The sequence below is a fragment of the Lycium barbarum genome, chromosome 6 (genome assembly GCF_019175385.1).
Source record: "Lycium barbarum isolate Lr01 chromosome 6, ASM1917538v2, whole genome shotgun sequence".
Classification (NCBI taxonomy): Eukaryota; Viridiplantae; Streptophyta; class Magnoliopsida; order Solanales; family Solanaceae; genus Lycium; species Lycium barbarum.
Window position 1 is genome coordinate 122,295,191 of NC_083342.1, and position 16,244 is coordinate 122,311,434.

The following is a 16,244-nucleotide window of genomic DNA, read 5'->3' on the forward strand; positions in this document are numbered from 1 at the left end:
TGTGTGTATATATATATATATAGCAAACCGTCAATTTTGGAAAGCAAGTTGACAAATTTGTACAACTTCTCACAATTTGCAGGAGCGTAGTTGGATATTTAAGATAAGAACGGGTGACCTGTAAATAAGTAATTTTCAATCCACTTCTTTTTTAAATGGAAAAATAAATTCTCCAACCAAATAAAATCTCACCACGTGTGCAACAACTGTACCATTAAAATTATAATGGGGTCAAATGTGTGGAAAATGTGGCGCCTCCAAGACATGACTTGTACGCCAAAAGCAATGTAGGGAATAATCAACTTCAACAAAAATAGACTAGTGCTAACCAACAATTTTTAGTGGGCGTTTGACCATAAAAATTACACTTTTTTAAAAAAAAAAAAAAAACTTTTTTTACTTTTAGCGTTTGGCCATAAAAATTATTCATTTTTTTTCGAAGTTATATTCCGGAATACTAAAAACAAAACAAAAAATTATTTTTCAATTTTTTTTCACTTTTTTACATTACATTTCACCAAAAACTACAATTTCAAAAATTATAGCCAAACACAACTCCAACTTCAAAAATTCTAAAAAAAAGTGAAAAAGTTTTTGATATTTATGGCCAAACGGGCCCTTAGAATTGTTATCCACAATTACCACAAAGGCAATACTATGGCCCAGATAGGAATTCAATTCATGTCCACTCATAATTTGCAACAATGAAAAAAATGTGTGAAAAGAAGGATGAGTTTTTGCTAAATGATACATTGCACTTTTTGAAGTAAATCCATTTGTATTGGCAAATAGCTATCTAGCTTTCATTTGCCGACCATAAGTTGCTGCTTTTTGGTTCTCTTTTCGCACTTTTTCTTCTCATGTCACACCATAGTAATGACAGATTGACCTTTTCCGGTGCAACTTGGATAAGGAGAAAACAAAGTTTGGATTCATGTATTTGAATTGTGAGACAAATGGGCAATTTGGGTTAAATTTGAGCAGCTCAAGTGGTCCAAATATGAAGGTCAAGATAGGCTAAAATATTTGGGAGGGTCATTAACCCACCCAAATTTGAACGGATCTGGCGGATCGTACTTTCATAGACTAATTTTATCATCCCTGGTGTATATTTTGGAAATTTTGATATAAACAATTTTATCCTGGCCACTGGCCAAGAATCAGGCAGAAAATAGCTGTCCTTAAAAGGAATTTCCAGAGACAACTACTCTATCTTATCGTCAATTGGACATAAATTTCTCTAAATGATGGGTCATCCAGCTGAAATTATAAACAATTGCTCTACAAATTACCCTTCAAAGACATTTGATTAAATTAGAAAGAGACAAACAAGATAAATATGGTCCCAGCGAAATCTGTCAGCGTGTAATAAGATTTTGGTACACTCTCAAAATAGCTAAAAGTGTAGCTGACACAGCAAAAGAGTTCAATATCCAAAGAATTGATGTTAACTTTGAATCACTTGTCCTCTGAAATCTAGACAAGCTTCCAACAAATCTTGCTAGCTCCAATATTATTACATTATCAAGTTGGGAAGCGAAGGGGAAACCAAATGATTCCAACTTGACTTTTCTACAGGTACAAATTTAGGCCAAAGAAAATAATGCGGATATTGAACACAAGCAAGGCCAAAAATCCATGTTGCATAATCTGGTTTATAGAGCATATGAATCGTTGATCAATCCAAAGCATGTTTCATTTAATGAATTTGGTGTGACAATTATACAGAAAAATCTCTTTCTGAAATAGTACGATATTTCTTTAAATTGGATAAAAAACCATGTAAGAGTAAGATTCTAATACTGGTATCTATCATACAGAAAACTGTTTTAACAACCTGGTCTCAAGCAACACCAAAACTGTGAAATTCAAGATCAAGAAACCATAATATTTATGACCTGACTTCATATTCCCCAGCCCTGGTTAGAGCTCGAAACCCTTTATAAGGCCGCGTAGGTAGATTCTTGAAATCAAGTCTTTCTATTTTCAAACCTGAGAGTGCAACACCCATAATTTTGAATCCCACAAGAAATGTAGGGAATACATGAAGCCGCTCTAAACCTGTTTCCAACACTAATGTTCCAGTCATTGAAGGAGTTTTGTCTTTCGGCATCCGACCAATGGACCAAGTGCAGGTCTGCACCAATAAATCAACATGTCAGGACTCAACCTGAAAACTTTGTCACATAATTCCAAAATGGAATCAGACTGATTTTTTTTTCTTTTTCAAAAGACTAAGTTTGGCATGACACATCCATTAAGAAAAGGCACAAAGGATAAGCAACTCTGTAAAAGAGAGGAAGTACCAAGTACCTTGTTGGAAAGGATGTTTACTGTTCCATAATTTGATGTAAGATCCGCAGATAAAACGCGACGAGGGAGTTGAAATTGCACGCTTATATCATCAATTGGCTTCCCAGGATCATTGCGTATCCCAACTAACAAGCTAATACGACATGTCCCTGAGTCTGAAGTAATTTGTGGCTTTACATATACTGGGGTACTCTTCAACTTCTTTATTCTGCATGGCATAGTTTAGAGGGGAGGAAAGAAGTTTAGACAAGATAAAAGCAGCAAACAAGTGAACTCTTTAATGCACTCCTTCAGTGAAAACTGACATGCTATGGATTTACGGTTTGGCATTTCCTGTTTTTCATATTTGTTGGATGCACCTTGTACTTTCAAAATCTACTCATAACCCCATAAAAGACGGACTCACTGCGACTACTTGTTGTGGACATATCTTATTAGATGACAGTTATCGAAAAAGACATGTGTTTCCTTCTATGCATAGAGTGCATTTATGAACAGTTCAGCTTTCGTTATGCATTTATTGACTGTTCAACTTTCGATATTGGAGGGAGCACGTTCAGCAGCCCGGAATTTGGCCGGAGTTTCAATATTGACCCAAATATTTCCATTTCCTCAGAAAAGGTAAATTTTTTCCTGGGTTTCACCTTCCTTACCAAGAAAAGAAGGGATTAGCTTTTTGGGTTTCAATACCAGAGGGAATAAACAGTAGATAACTGTATGATGTACAAGTACACTAACTGTGAGCAGAAGATTTGAATATTCTTTACATAAAGTCAAAACCACCAAATTTTGATCTGGAGTGAAGCCAACTGCAATAGTTAACACCACAAACCTGTAGCTCATGAGCTTAAATTGTCCATCAGGAGGAACAAAAGACAGAATTTGGTTTGATTCCCACGGTCGTAGCCGAACACAAGGATGGAATCTCACATCGTTCAAGATGGAAGTATTTGCAAATGAAAGGGTAAGATCAGGAAGACCAGAAAGATGTGAATTCACTTGAACTTCGCCACAGACCTCACATTTCACCAGAACCCCGTCTCTGAGAAGCATAAAACAAATAGAATGAGAAGTTTTTAGGTCAAGGCTATTCCTGTAAAACCCTAGTTCAAGCAGTGTTATCAAAAGCGAAAAGCGCAAAAAAGCTCTACGGTCAGCAGGGGCTTTAAGCGCAAAGCGCAAATAAAGCGCGGGCTTTAATGAAAAAAGGCGCAATGGTGCACAAAAATTCAAATCTATGTATGTTTAGTCCAAGAATAATAATAATGAGCATGAATAACAAATATATGGACAAAGGAATTGTAAAAACATTATGATAAAGTGAAATATGAATTATCTAGTGTCGCCCCTTCAAGAGAGACTCATTGGCAAGGTAAAGTATGTCTTAGAGCCTTGATGATGACACTGAAGCGCACATAAAGAGAGGCGAAGCGCTCAACATGTTTTGAGCCTCGCTTCAGGGCTTAAGCGCGCCTTTGACAACACTGAGTTCAAGCATATAAAACCAAATAAGCAGATGATGATATGGAATTCAATGGTCAAGCGTATTCAAACTATGAACCCCGGATGTAGAAAAGCAATCCATTATTCGGCAATATAGCTTCATGAGTGAAGAATGAAATAGAATCAATTTGATTACAGCAAAGAGAAGAATATGGCATGACCTTACTGTCCTGCAAATATCACAGAACATACAAGAAAAGGAATTCCTTTTCCTTTCAACGAAACACATGCAAGGAAATAAATTCATTTTCCTTTATTTTGCTTTACTGCAGTCTTCTCAAGAAGTTCAATTTTGTAGCAACTTTCTTGACAATCCAGAGAAGTCTTGGAGTAAAATTCTTCCTACAAATATTAGGGGTTCATTTTTATAATCTAACAGATTGAAAGAAAGACATTTGGTCGTCAAACAGTAAAAAGAATGACACTTTATATACTTTGATAACACACACACGCACACACACATACATGTACGTGAGTATGTAAACTATAATGCACTTCAATTCTCAAGGATGCTGCCAAATTCCCTTGAAGAAGGGCTTTGCACTGGTGTACAAAAGCATGCTTGCTGTGCAGGAACTGCATCTCTTTGTATGTGCCAAGAAGCAGATCGTAACTTTAAGGTTCCTACTGACTCCATATCAAAATAGTTTTCTCTATGCATAATGGAGACAAACCAAGATTACATTCCAACAGGAACCTAAAAGCAATCACAACGTAATGGAGCATGCATTGTGATTCTTAAACCATATCATTAAGATGAAGTAGTCCGGTAATATCCCTTTTCATTACAGCTATACAATTCAACTTGTTCTGTCAGTAGAAGACATAACAAGTAATGGTTAACCTCCTTATGGGATGAGTAATGATTATAACTTTTTGATGGACCCGAAAGGGAGCATATGGAAACAAGGTACCCTTTATTGAAATGGAAAAAAAACAAGGTAGCTTATGATATTTGTTATTATCTCCTATTTTATGTGGCACCATTTGTGCATTTCAAAAGGTAATTTCACAGAAATATTATATTCACCCTAGTAAAATAGAATACTAAACTAATTAAAAAATTACGTTGATAGAAAAAACATGACATCAAAGTTAAATTTGATAGGTTAGATGAATTTGAACTCTTGAAAATGGTATAATATAATATAATATAATAATAGAAAAGCGGTATATTTTGAGATATTCCCAAATAGAAAGAATGTCATATAAGTTGAAATAGAGGAAGGAATTCATAGGTAACATATAAAGTACAAAGCATACCTTCAAAAATTCAAGCCATCCTTTTAAGATCTCATTGTTTAAATGAAACAGGTTCTTGAAATCTTAAACTCTAGATGTTCTTTTATGAAATCTTAACCTCTAGGTTATATCCTTTATTGCTTCAAAGTAGTATATCATTATGTTTACCCTTCACCTCTTGTGATAACATAGGTGACGTCTTGTCAAACTAGAAAAATTGATGATAAATATAAAATTTGAAGATATTATTAGGTAAATTCTCACAATATTGAGAAATAAGGAGCTGTAAATGGAGGTTTAAGTAATAGTAAGACATAGACCTATTTATAGTTGCATCCATTTCTTCAACTAAATCGACATAAACTTCATTGCTTGTATGCTTCAGGTCCGTTTTTCTCCAAGGAACACAAGATCCTGTTGCACCTGGAAGTGTGCTGCTCATGTTGGAAGTGCTACCAGTGACAACACTCATTACTTTGCTTACGATGTTTGGAGGAGCTATCATCTCCCTTAGTATATTTGGTTCTGTAGTAAGAGGGAAACCATTGTCTATCATCTCATCCAAAAGCTGCACATCAAACAAATGTAAGGCCATCGTCAATTTGAAGTCCATCAGAATCAAATTTTATTAACTGAAAGAAAACGATTTTGAGAACGTTTCTAGAACAATTTGGGAATTATATAATATTCTTTAAGCATATTATTCACAAAATAATATTTAAGATACCTAAGAAATTATATGGTAACATTGATTAAGAAAAAGCTATGCAATACATTTGTATCTACGCATCAAGTAAAGGTTTACACATGACCACCGTATAAGAAATTTTTTATTAGTTCACTTCCATATACTAGTATGATATGTTGCTAATTTTTTAGAATTTTATTTTATATCTTGTTGATTAAATATGTCATCGGTTTTATAAAGGTGTCAATCAAAAACATTGAAAAACAAGGTTTGTTTCAGTAGTTTCCAAGGAAAAGTTGCAACAGTTTCTTAAAAATGCCATAATTTTGAAACTACGATCAAATTTGTTGGTTTGTGGAATGATTCTGGAGGATCAGTGGAAACATTAAACCACTTAAATCACATATAATTTAGATTCATCTCAAACAAAAACAAATGGGTAAAACAAAAGAATGTAACAAGCACATAGAAAGAAAAGACAAAATCACTAGGTGATTTCTTCCTATCTGCCTAAGTCCTAGTGGGTAGGGCTACCGGTACTTGTGTTGATGCGAAGTAGCAGGTACCTGGTGGAATAATTGAGTTGTGCAAGCTGGATCGACACTGTTTCCCCAAAAAAAAAAAAAAAAAAACAAGAACAAATGGGGAAAAAAAAAAAGATAATGCAACAAGCAACATAAAAAGGAGATACTTTCTCTCCCTCTCTTCTCTTATCAATCCATTGCACTTTGGCTTCACCATCGATCCTCTTTGAAAGTGTAATGAACCATGGTTTCCAGCTTTTTAAGCAAGAAGACAGTGGGAGATCTAATACCGGTATACCATAGGATACACATTAAAGATCCTTAGACATAATAGCCCTCCTTACAGGAACAAGGGATATGGACAAGACCATATGCACCTTAAGTGTTCTGTAAAGGTATGCATGTTTTACATGTTTTTTTTTCTTTTGCTAAGTATGACACAAATAGGTGATTTGGGAAGAGTGTCTCGACAGTGCAGCTTTAGAGTGATGGGGAAACTATGGCATGAGCCATTATGGTGCTAGATTGCTAGTAAATGAAGAGTTGAATGCTGTAGAACCAGAGAGGAGAAGGGAGAGCAATGAAGACAAGTTTATAGGAATTGTCAGAGGAGATCTTCAGCCATGGTAGAATTTTCAGATCTCATAGAAGACTTGGAGCTTATTGATTTACACCTGGAAGGGGGTACTTACACCTGGTTCAGAGGTGATACTCCCACCACAGCCTCTAGAATAGACAGGATCTTATTCTCATCTGATTGGAATGATCATTTCAGTAAGATGAAGCAAGCAACTCTTCAAAGGCTGACCTCTGACCATGTTCCTATTGCTCTCTTTTGTGGAGCTTGGGAACACAAAAAATCATATTTCAAGTTCGAAAATTGGTGGCTAAATACTGAAGGTTTTGTTGATAGAATCGGTGCTTAGTGGAATTCTTTTGTGTTCTATGGGAGGCCGGATTACATTTTAGCATGCAAACTGAAAGCTCTCAAAGGCAAGCTAAAAGAATGGAGCAGAAATGAACAAGGGAACCTGAACATTCAAAGGTCTAAATTGCTAAGTCAAATGGCAAGTTTGGACTCGTTACTGGATACCAGAGCATTGAAAGAAGAGGAATCAATCAGGAAGGCAGCAATAGTTATGGAGTATGAGGAACTTCTCAAAAATGAGGAAATTGCATGGAGACAAAGATCCAGGACCCTATGGTTGAAAGAAGGGGACAACAATACAAAGTTCTTTCACAATTCAGCCAATGCTCATAAGAGAAACAATTATATTGACCATCTGGAAGTGCAAGGGGAAACCATTGTGGAGCCTGAAAGAGTTAAGGAGGAGATCATACTATATTACAAGAAGCTCTACACTGAGACAGAGAACTGGAGGCCTGCTGGGAATCTGATTAACTGTCCCTCAATAACAGAATCAGAAAAGAACAATTTACAAGCCAGATTTGAGGAACAAGAAGTGTATAATTGCTTGAAAAAGTGTGCTGCTGATAAAGCTCCTGGCCCTGATGGATACACCATGGGATTCTTTATCAAATGTTGGGAAATCCTGAAACAAGACATCATGGAGGCTTTTCACAATTTTCATGACCAAGACATGTTTGAGAAGAGCTTCAATGCTACTCATATTGCATTAATTCCCAAGAAGACAGGGGCAAAGGAACTGAAAGATTTCAGACCTATAAGCTTGATAGGTAGTTTCTATAAGCTTTTGTCTAAGGTACTCACTGAGAGGTTGAAAGGGGTGGTGGATAAGCTTATAGATTCTCAACAGATGGCTTTCATCAGAGGAAGACAAATCATGGATGCTGTATTGATTGCTAATGAAGCAGTAGATTCAAGAATATCACAAAATAAGCTTGGCATTTTGTGTAAAGTTGGCTATTGAGAAAGCATACGATCATATTATTGGGAGTTTCTACTTAGAATCCTGGCAAATGGGTTTTGGGGAGAAATAGATCAAATGGATCAGGTTCTGTATATCTACTGTGAAATTCTCTGTCCTAGTTAATGGAGCCCCTGAAGGCTTCTTTGATGCTCAAAGAGGAATTAGACAAGAGGATCCCCTATCCCCGTTTCTATTCATTCTAGCTATGGAGGGTTTAAATAACATGATCAAGACGGCAAAAGTAAATGGATGGATCACAGGTTTTGAGGTTTCCACAAACAATGAGAGGAGTTTGGAGGTGACTCATCTCCAATATGCGGATGACACTCTGATTTTTTGTGATGCAACTGAGGAACAGCTAAAATATCTGAGAGTAATTCTGGTACTCTTTGAAGGCATCTCAGGGCTTCACATCAACTGGGGGAAAAGCCATATATATCCCATCAATTCAGTCCCTAATATAGAGCTTCTGGCCACAATCTTGGGAGGTGAAGTAGGTTCTTTACCCACTGTCTATCTTGGGATGCCACTGGGTGCTAAATCAAGGTCAAAGAACATTTGGGATGCAGTTCTGGAAAAGTGTGAGAAGAAGTTGTCAAGATGGAAAGCACAATATTTGTCTTTGGGAGGCAGGCTCACTCTGATCAATGCAATTCTTGATGCTCTTCCAACATATATGTTATCCTTATTTCCTATCCCCTCAAGTGTAGTCCAAAGACTGGACAAGCTCAGAAGGTCCTTCTTCTGGTAAGGAAACAAGGAAAAGAAAAGTTATCATTTGGTTAAGTGGAAAGTTCTGATCAGCAGTAAAAAACAAGGTGGTCTTGGTATCAAAATTTTGAAGAATCAAAGTAAGGCTTTAAAATTGAAGTGGTTGTGGAGGTATGCTCAAGACTCACAATCTTTACGGGGAAAAGTGATCAAATTGAAGTATGGGGAGCTCGATTTTTGGGCTACTAAGGAGGTAAATAAACCATATGGTGTAACTGTCTGGAGATCGATCAGAGCATGGTGGCCATTCTTAAAGAGCCACTCTGTTATCAGAGTATATAATGGCAACAAAACAATTTTCTGGAAGGATAGGTGGTTGGGAAACAGAAGTTTGGAGGAGCTATTTCCTGATATGTTTGCTCTGGCACAACATCAGAACAAAACAGTGGCTGAAATGTGGTCACCTCAAGGCTGGGAGTTGATCTTAAGAAGAATGTTGAATGACTGGGAAATACCTAGACTAGTTGAGCTTTATAAACATTTGGAGTCTTTTCAAGGGCTGAAGGATGGGGTGGACTGTTTGTGGTGGACTGAGCATAACAAGGGGCACTACAAAGTGAGTTCAGGCTATAAGATCATGAACATGACTGAGCCACAAAACTCTAACTGGCCATGGAGACAAATCTGGAAAGTTAAGATACCTCTTAAGGTTGCATGCTTTACATGGTTGCTAGCCAAAGAAGCTGTTTTGACACATGAAAACCTGAGAAAGAGAAGGATTATATTAGTTTCAAATTGTTGCTTATGTGGGGAAGCAGCCGGACAGTAGGGCATCTGTTTTTGCATTGCAGAATTACTGATCAGCTATGGAAGATTTTTATCAATCTCAGAGGCATATCTTGGACAATGCCTAGCAAGATTGTTGACACTCTTTCTAGCTGGGAGGATGCTGGGATTAGGGCCAGGAATAGAAGCTACTGGAGGATCATTCCAGCTTGCATATGGTGGACAATCTGGAAAGAAAGGAACTCCAGATGTTTTGAGGATAGAAGTAGCACTCTACAGAAGATCAAGCAAGACTGTATGTTGCTATTTTGTTTTTGATGTACAAAGAATCCCTCTGTAGATGCAGAATCAATCTTAGAAGTTCTTGACTCATGTTAGGATTTTACTTTCTTAGCTTCTTAGTTTTCTTTTTTCTTTTGTAAAGGGGTTTTCAGTACTACCTAAGTACTGGTCTATAATACAAAGTTGTTACCTGTTCAAAAAAGAAAAAGACAAGTTTATACTTTATAATGGGAAGTGTTTGTTGTCTTAATGGCATAGGCAGAAAGCAGTTCACAGGGCTAAAGCAATAACGTGTTAAATATTTTTCATATCATATAAAGGAAGAGAGAGAGAGAGAGAGAGACGAAAAGAGAATATGCTCAGTATTGAACTGTGATTTATCAAAATAGAATACATATACATTCATCAATGGAACTCTGAAAGTCGAATTGGATGAACTGGCATACTGTTTTTACTTTTCAGCTAATTGACTTCGAGTTTTCACAGTAGCCAGCGCAGAAATGTGTTTGACTTTCAGAGGGAGGGTTGGGAAAAAAAGTGGGGGGAGAGAGAGAGAGGGGGGGGAGCACAATTCTAACGACTATGTGAAATCCATCAATGAAATGAAACGGGACTCTAATGTTTTATCTTCTCTTAATTGGCTGGTTTGAGGAAGAAAATGTCAAAAGCTACTGATAGCAACTTAAGAAGGATCAAGTCAGGAAATCAAGCTCTACATTAGCATTGTTCTCTGGACTGGTGTAATCAAGAGATATTCTTTTTTGATCAGGGTAATCAAGAGATATTCTTTGAAGTCTTAAAGGACCAGCAGATACTTCAAGCTTCAGTAAATGGAATGTCTCACATCAGGTCGGGGTTTTGGAAAGAAAAAAAAAACCAATGTTTTGCAGTGTTCGGCTTGTTAGCAGTGACCTAGTGTGTTTGGCCTAAAAAGATGAGAGAGCATTTTAGGATCTTTACCAACCAGAAATTGGCAGGATGGTTTTTCTTTTTTCGTTTTTTGGCTCTCCTAGAATCAAGAGTAGAACTGGCTACTTTGTGCATCATAAATTTCATGGTAACAGCCTCTACAGTTGCACTAATCTGGTAACTTTGGCCAAAAGCCAACAAGTTCTCGGGTGGTTAAAACTAAAAGTAACACAAAAACAGTACAGGACTGTGTCAATAGTATAAGTTAACAGCCAACATTTAATTGCAATCTGGAAAAATGTGAATAAACACTTAGTAAGAAAAGAATTGACAAGAAAAAAGAAAGAAAAAGAAAAGAGAACTGAGAAATTCAACCAAATCACTCTATAGAATCTGAAGGTACATTGGTGTAGAACTGTTTAGCACAGCTTGCTTAACGACTTCTTAGTTTGACGGTTTTAGAAAAACGTCAACTTAACCAGGTTTGCGTCATCCTAAGCTTCCTAACAAAAATATCTTTTGCAGCTAAAAATTCCACCAAAAAACCAAAAAAAAAAAAGAGCTTCAAGATGTCAAATACCTGATATACAATTATAAAATTGTCCTTTATCAAATCTTCATTCAACCCTCCAAGATATTCTGACAGGACATCAGCTACTCTGCACAGGAACTAGAAATTAAATAGTCAAATGATCAATAAAAGCCATTATTTGCAGAGATGATCGCAGTTTTAAAGTTAATAAGCAAACTATAGTAGCCTCCCTATGTTCACCCAACAGTAGTTGGAACTAGAACTTCGCCGCATCAATTCAATGAATCAGTTAGCAGTAAAAATTTAACTGCCGGGTACAAGAACTTCCAATGGTATGACCGAACTCTTACAGATCTAATCATTTAACCTAGAAGAGATACCCACAATGCCTAGAAAACTTGGCAGAGGAACAGAAGGAATAACTTATCACAGCAAAATCTTAGAAAACAATAATCTCTCTAATGCCAGATTTTATCAAATACAAAGGGCACACCCAGTGACAGCAATTTAAAGCTTGTAATAAACTCTGTACTACGACAAACACGTCTGACCTACATCTAATAATTGCGGATGGAAAGGCTCTATACTTTATTTTGATTGCCTTTTGATAACCAATTACTAAAATATACTAGTTTCTATTAGCTTGAGAGTCACACGCTAAGAGGGCCCTTCTCTTTTGATAACTGAAAAATCCCTGTGAGTTAGCTGGTCCAATCCCAGATAGCACACAGGTCAAATCAGGAGGGAGTATCTGCCATGCTACTCTACTTCCACTTAAACACCATGCTCCTATTCAGTCGCAAGGTTCAAACTCATGACATGCACACTAACATCCGCGTTGCATCCTTATCACTAAACCAAAGCCCTAGCGGCCAAAAGGCCGGTTTTTTTTAACTTAAATCCCTTCAATATCCTCCAGACATACTAATCAAACTGAAATTCTTCAGATACACATTGAAAGCAGTTTAAGTGTCGTGGTATGCTAGGATGTTCAAGTTTCTAATTGATAAGAATTATAAGTGGCATCCCAACCAACATGCTATCTGTTACACCTACGATCGGGACATACAAACCTTCTTAACATATTCTGGTCAGGTGTTTGTAGTTTGAACACAATTCCATTAAACCCATATTATCTCATAAACTTATTCAAGAATAGATAAATCTAGCAGCAACAACAGAATAACCAAGCAAGAGGTGAAACCAACAAGTGAATTACCTCAATTGCCATTAAAGGTGGCATTTCCACTTGGGTGCAAGCCAAGAAAGTAACTCCTTCACGATTAACTTGGAAAAGGTAATGGGTTGGTGAAGCAATTACTGGTATATGCTGTAACAAGCAGACATAACAAAAGCTTCAAACTTGGGCAACCAAAAATGCAAATGCTATGTAAACTCAAGATCAAGAATCTTGTTTTTCCCAATATCATGAGTTATATAGCAATTTTTTAATTATAACATTCAAACAGTTACTGTTATGTCCCTACCTTGAAGGAATCACCTTGAGCAATTGACTGATCCCAAAACCAAGAACATATTGACCTATCAACCCAATGTCCAGTAAGCTGTTTTTCTAGCATTACCTCCCTACAGTTAGTTACACAGATCTTTAGTAACAAACTTAAAAATCAAATACCCAGTGATTCAATCCAAATAAATACAAAATTCACTGCAAAAAAAAATCCCTCTTTTTAAGTCTTGATAAGAAGATGAATATCAGTTTGACTTCAAATTTGTTGACAATTGGGCCAAAAAAAAAAAAAAAAAGATAGAAAGAAGGGAAGGGATACCCGGAATCGGAGAGAAGAAAAATGCATTGCAACATGTCACTCTCTTTGCTCTGAAATTGGTAAAGAAATTTCAGGGTATATACATACAGGTAAAATAAGTACGGAAAAGGTCCAAAAATACCCTTAAATTATTGAAAAAGGCTCATAAATACCCTCCTTCCATCTTTTGGTCTAAAAATACCCTTCCATCCACCTTTTAGGTCTAAAAATACCCTTAAGGTTTGTTTTTGGCTCAAATATACCCTTTAAACTAACAAAATATGTTTTTTTGTTTTTTTTTTTTCGAAAAAGGTCCAAAAATACCCTTAATCTATTGAAAAAGGCTCATAAATACCCTCCTTCCACCTTTTGGTCTAAAAAAATATGAACGAAATAAGTTTTTTTTTTTGGGTTTTTTTTGCATTTCATGAATAAAAAAACGAAATAGGAAATTATAATTTTTTTTTTGCATTTCGTGTATTAAAAAAAAATAGGATAAAAAAAAAATTCGTTCATATAAAAACGAAATTGGAAAATATATATATATATATATATATATATATATATATATATATATATATATATATATATATATTTTTTTTTTTATTTCGTTGGTATATATATTTTCCAAGTTCGTTTTTATATGAACGAAATTAATTTTTTTTATCCTATTCGTTTTTTAATACACGAAATGAAAAAAAAAATTATAATTTCCTATTTTGTTTTTTAATACACGAAATGTAAAAAAAAAATTATAATTTCCTATTTCATTTTTTTATTCATGAAATGCAAAAAAAACCCAAAAAAAAAAACATATTTCGTTCATATTTTTTTAGACCAAAAGGTGGAAGGAGGGTATTTATGAGCCTTTTTCAATAGATTAAGGGTATTTTTGGACCTTTTCCGAAAAAAAAAACAAAAAAACATATTCTGTTAGTTTAAAGGGTATATTTGAGCCAAAAACAAACCTTAAGGGTATTTTTAGACCTAAAAGGTGGATGGAAGGGTATTTTTAGACCAAAAGATGGAAGGAGGGTATTTATGAGCCTTTTTCAATAGTTTAAGGGTATTTTTGGACCTTTTCCGAAAAAAGTATAATGAAAAAGAAGAATTTGCCCCCGTGCCTTTCTAAAAGAATTGGAAGTTAATAAGGATTTTTCTTTTTTCTCATTGACGTACAATTTATTACTTTCATACTTTGGCATAATTTACAAAGATATACATTCAACTAGTCCAATTTTTTTAAACTTAGAAGGTCAAAGATGTCCCTTGTTGTTATCAATTAGATCCAATTGCCCTTAAATACTTGATTTTCAACATATTTGTGTATAAAGTTCTTTTATACCCCTTTTTTAAAGGAATTATAATACGTGCAGTTTTAATTAAATAGATGACAATTATTTATTGATCTACGTGACCCCAATCATAAATAACCCGACTCATCCGTGTTTACCCAAAATAATTGGAAACCATTTGCATACAATGACAATGGGACCGACTTCACCAGGCTATAAAGTTTCGAATTTAACAGCCAACGAACTTCAAATAAAAACAACTCAAAAATTATTACTAATCTATATAACAACTAAAGAGTTTAGCAAAATTTAATGATTATAATTCGAATTTCTAGAAATGATGTTTTAAAAGAAAAAATGCCTCAAAATCAGGGATTCGAAGACATCTAATTAGTACTCGCAATAAATTTCAAGTTTAAAGCTCAACTCAAATGATCATTCAACAACAACTATTAATATAAATAGGACTAATAATGATTTCTCAGCCTAAACAAATATTAAAAAAAAGTTCGTACTTAGTTTCTTCGATGCTTCATGTTTTGTTACTAAATGAATTCAAAAGACAATAATTTTTTCTTTAGCAGAGGCTACGGATTTTGGTTCAAAATAGGTGCATAACAAATAGATTTGGATGGGTTAGATGTTTATGGGTTAAGTCTAATATTCATGTGAGCCAATAAATTAATATCACACATGTAATTAAACTCCCACTTATGTCATCTTATAATTCTATTAAAAGGGATATCATTTCAACCATAAAGGACAATGGGAGTTCAATAGGTGGGAAAGAACTAACTTAACATGAAAATTAACATTAAGAACAACTGAGGTCCAATAGGTGAAAGAATGACGTATAAATTTATTTTTAATATATTGGGGACATTTGTGACCTCTTTCCGTGTTTTAAATTACGCTCCTCAATTGTTAAAGTACATTACTCATGGTCACTCAACTATTCAAAATTATTTAGTAAAGTTACTTTTTTTTTTTGTAACAGAAAGATTACTTAACTATGTTTATTATTTTACTTAGAAGGTCACTCCACCAGTCAAATACCCAATTTTACTTTCTTATTAATATATATTATGAACTTAATTATAGAACAAATAAATCTAATTTATAAAGTAAAAAGTGAAAGATAATTTTCAATCATGGTGTAATAATAAAACGGTTGATTAACAGGTTGATGTAGTTAGAAGCAAACATTGAGATCTAATTATTAAAACGGAAAAGGGCCACATATACCCTTGTACTATCGAAAAAGGATCAAATATACCCCTCGTTATACTTTGGGTTTAAATATATCCTGCTCTTATACTTTCGGTTCAATATACCCCTCCTTCATTATATTTGTCCAAGTTGCAGACCAGATTTGATATGACACTGACACTCGGTGAGGTGGACACCACGTGTCATGCTAACTCACTGCTCCAACCCATTCGCCGTCAATGGAAGATTCAAATTTCACCAATTTGTTCTCTGTTAAGAAAGCTACTGATAGCAGCCTATCTCTGGATGATAATTGGTCATTCAAGATGAATTTCTCCGAGCGATAGTCTCCTGGGTTAACAAAGCTGGAGGATTCGATCATGGAAGAATTTGTAACCGGAGTTTCTTGCTGAGGATTAAGAATTGAGCTTATCTGGGTGTAAAGGAGCACAAAAACTGTTTCCTCGAGCGGAGGAGATTTTCCATAGCAGCGCAACCATGAGCCTGGCGGCAATCGAAGAGTTGAAGATGCTTCAGCGGAACTCCCCAAGCAGCGCTTTGAAGTCCGTCATCAGACCCCCGGAAGGAA

At 35.3% G+C, this 16,244-nt stretch overlaps 1 protein-coding gene across 2 annotated transcripts; it reads right to left on the bottom strand.

Annotated features, from left to right (window-relative positions):
- Positions 1 to 1,641: 1,641 nt before the first annotated feature.
- Positions 1,642 to 14,276, bottom strand: LOC132598471 (AP-3 complex subunit mu). Of its 2 annotated transcripts, none has more exons than XM_060311345.1 (9): positions 14,242 to 14,271; positions 13,173 to 13,268; positions 12,870 to 12,969; positions 12,602 to 12,712; positions 11,431 to 11,520; positions 5,379 to 5,626; positions 3,146 to 3,355; positions 2,314 to 2,521; positions 1,642 to 2,137 (listed from the first exon to the last, which is right to left on the bottom strand). In XM_060311345.1, exons 2-9 carry the CDS (start codon positions 13,205 to 13,207, stop codon positions 1,892 to 1,894), a joined length of 1,248 nt encoding a protein of 415 aa, XP_060167328.1. In that variant the 5' UTR covers positions 13,208 to 13,268; positions 14,242 to 14,271; the 3' UTR covers positions 1,642 to 1,891. The 2 variants fall into 2 exon arrangements, with proteins under 2 accessions (XP_060167328.1, XP_060167329.1); XM_060311346.1 differs by having other exon boundaries at positions 2,032 to 2,170; positions 14,242 to 14,276.
- Between the last annotated feature and the right edge of the window lie 1,968 nt (positions 14,277 to 16,244).

What these genes read in the sequence shown, in the direction of transcription:
- LOC132598471 (XM_060311345.1), bottom strand. Translation starts at nt 13,207, where the DNA reads ATGTTGCAATGCATTTTTCTTCTCTCCGATTCCGG. An exon ending in TTTCTTCTCTCCGATTCCGG is followed by an intron (nt 12,970 to 13,172) that starts GTATCCCTTCCC and finishes AACTAACTGTAG; the next exon opens with GGAGGTAATGCTAGAAAAAC. An exon ending in CACCTTTAATGGCAATTGAG is followed by an intron (nt 11,521 to 12,601) that starts GTAATTCACTTG and finishes TTTAATTTCTAG; the next exon opens with TTCCTGTGCAGAGTAGCTGA.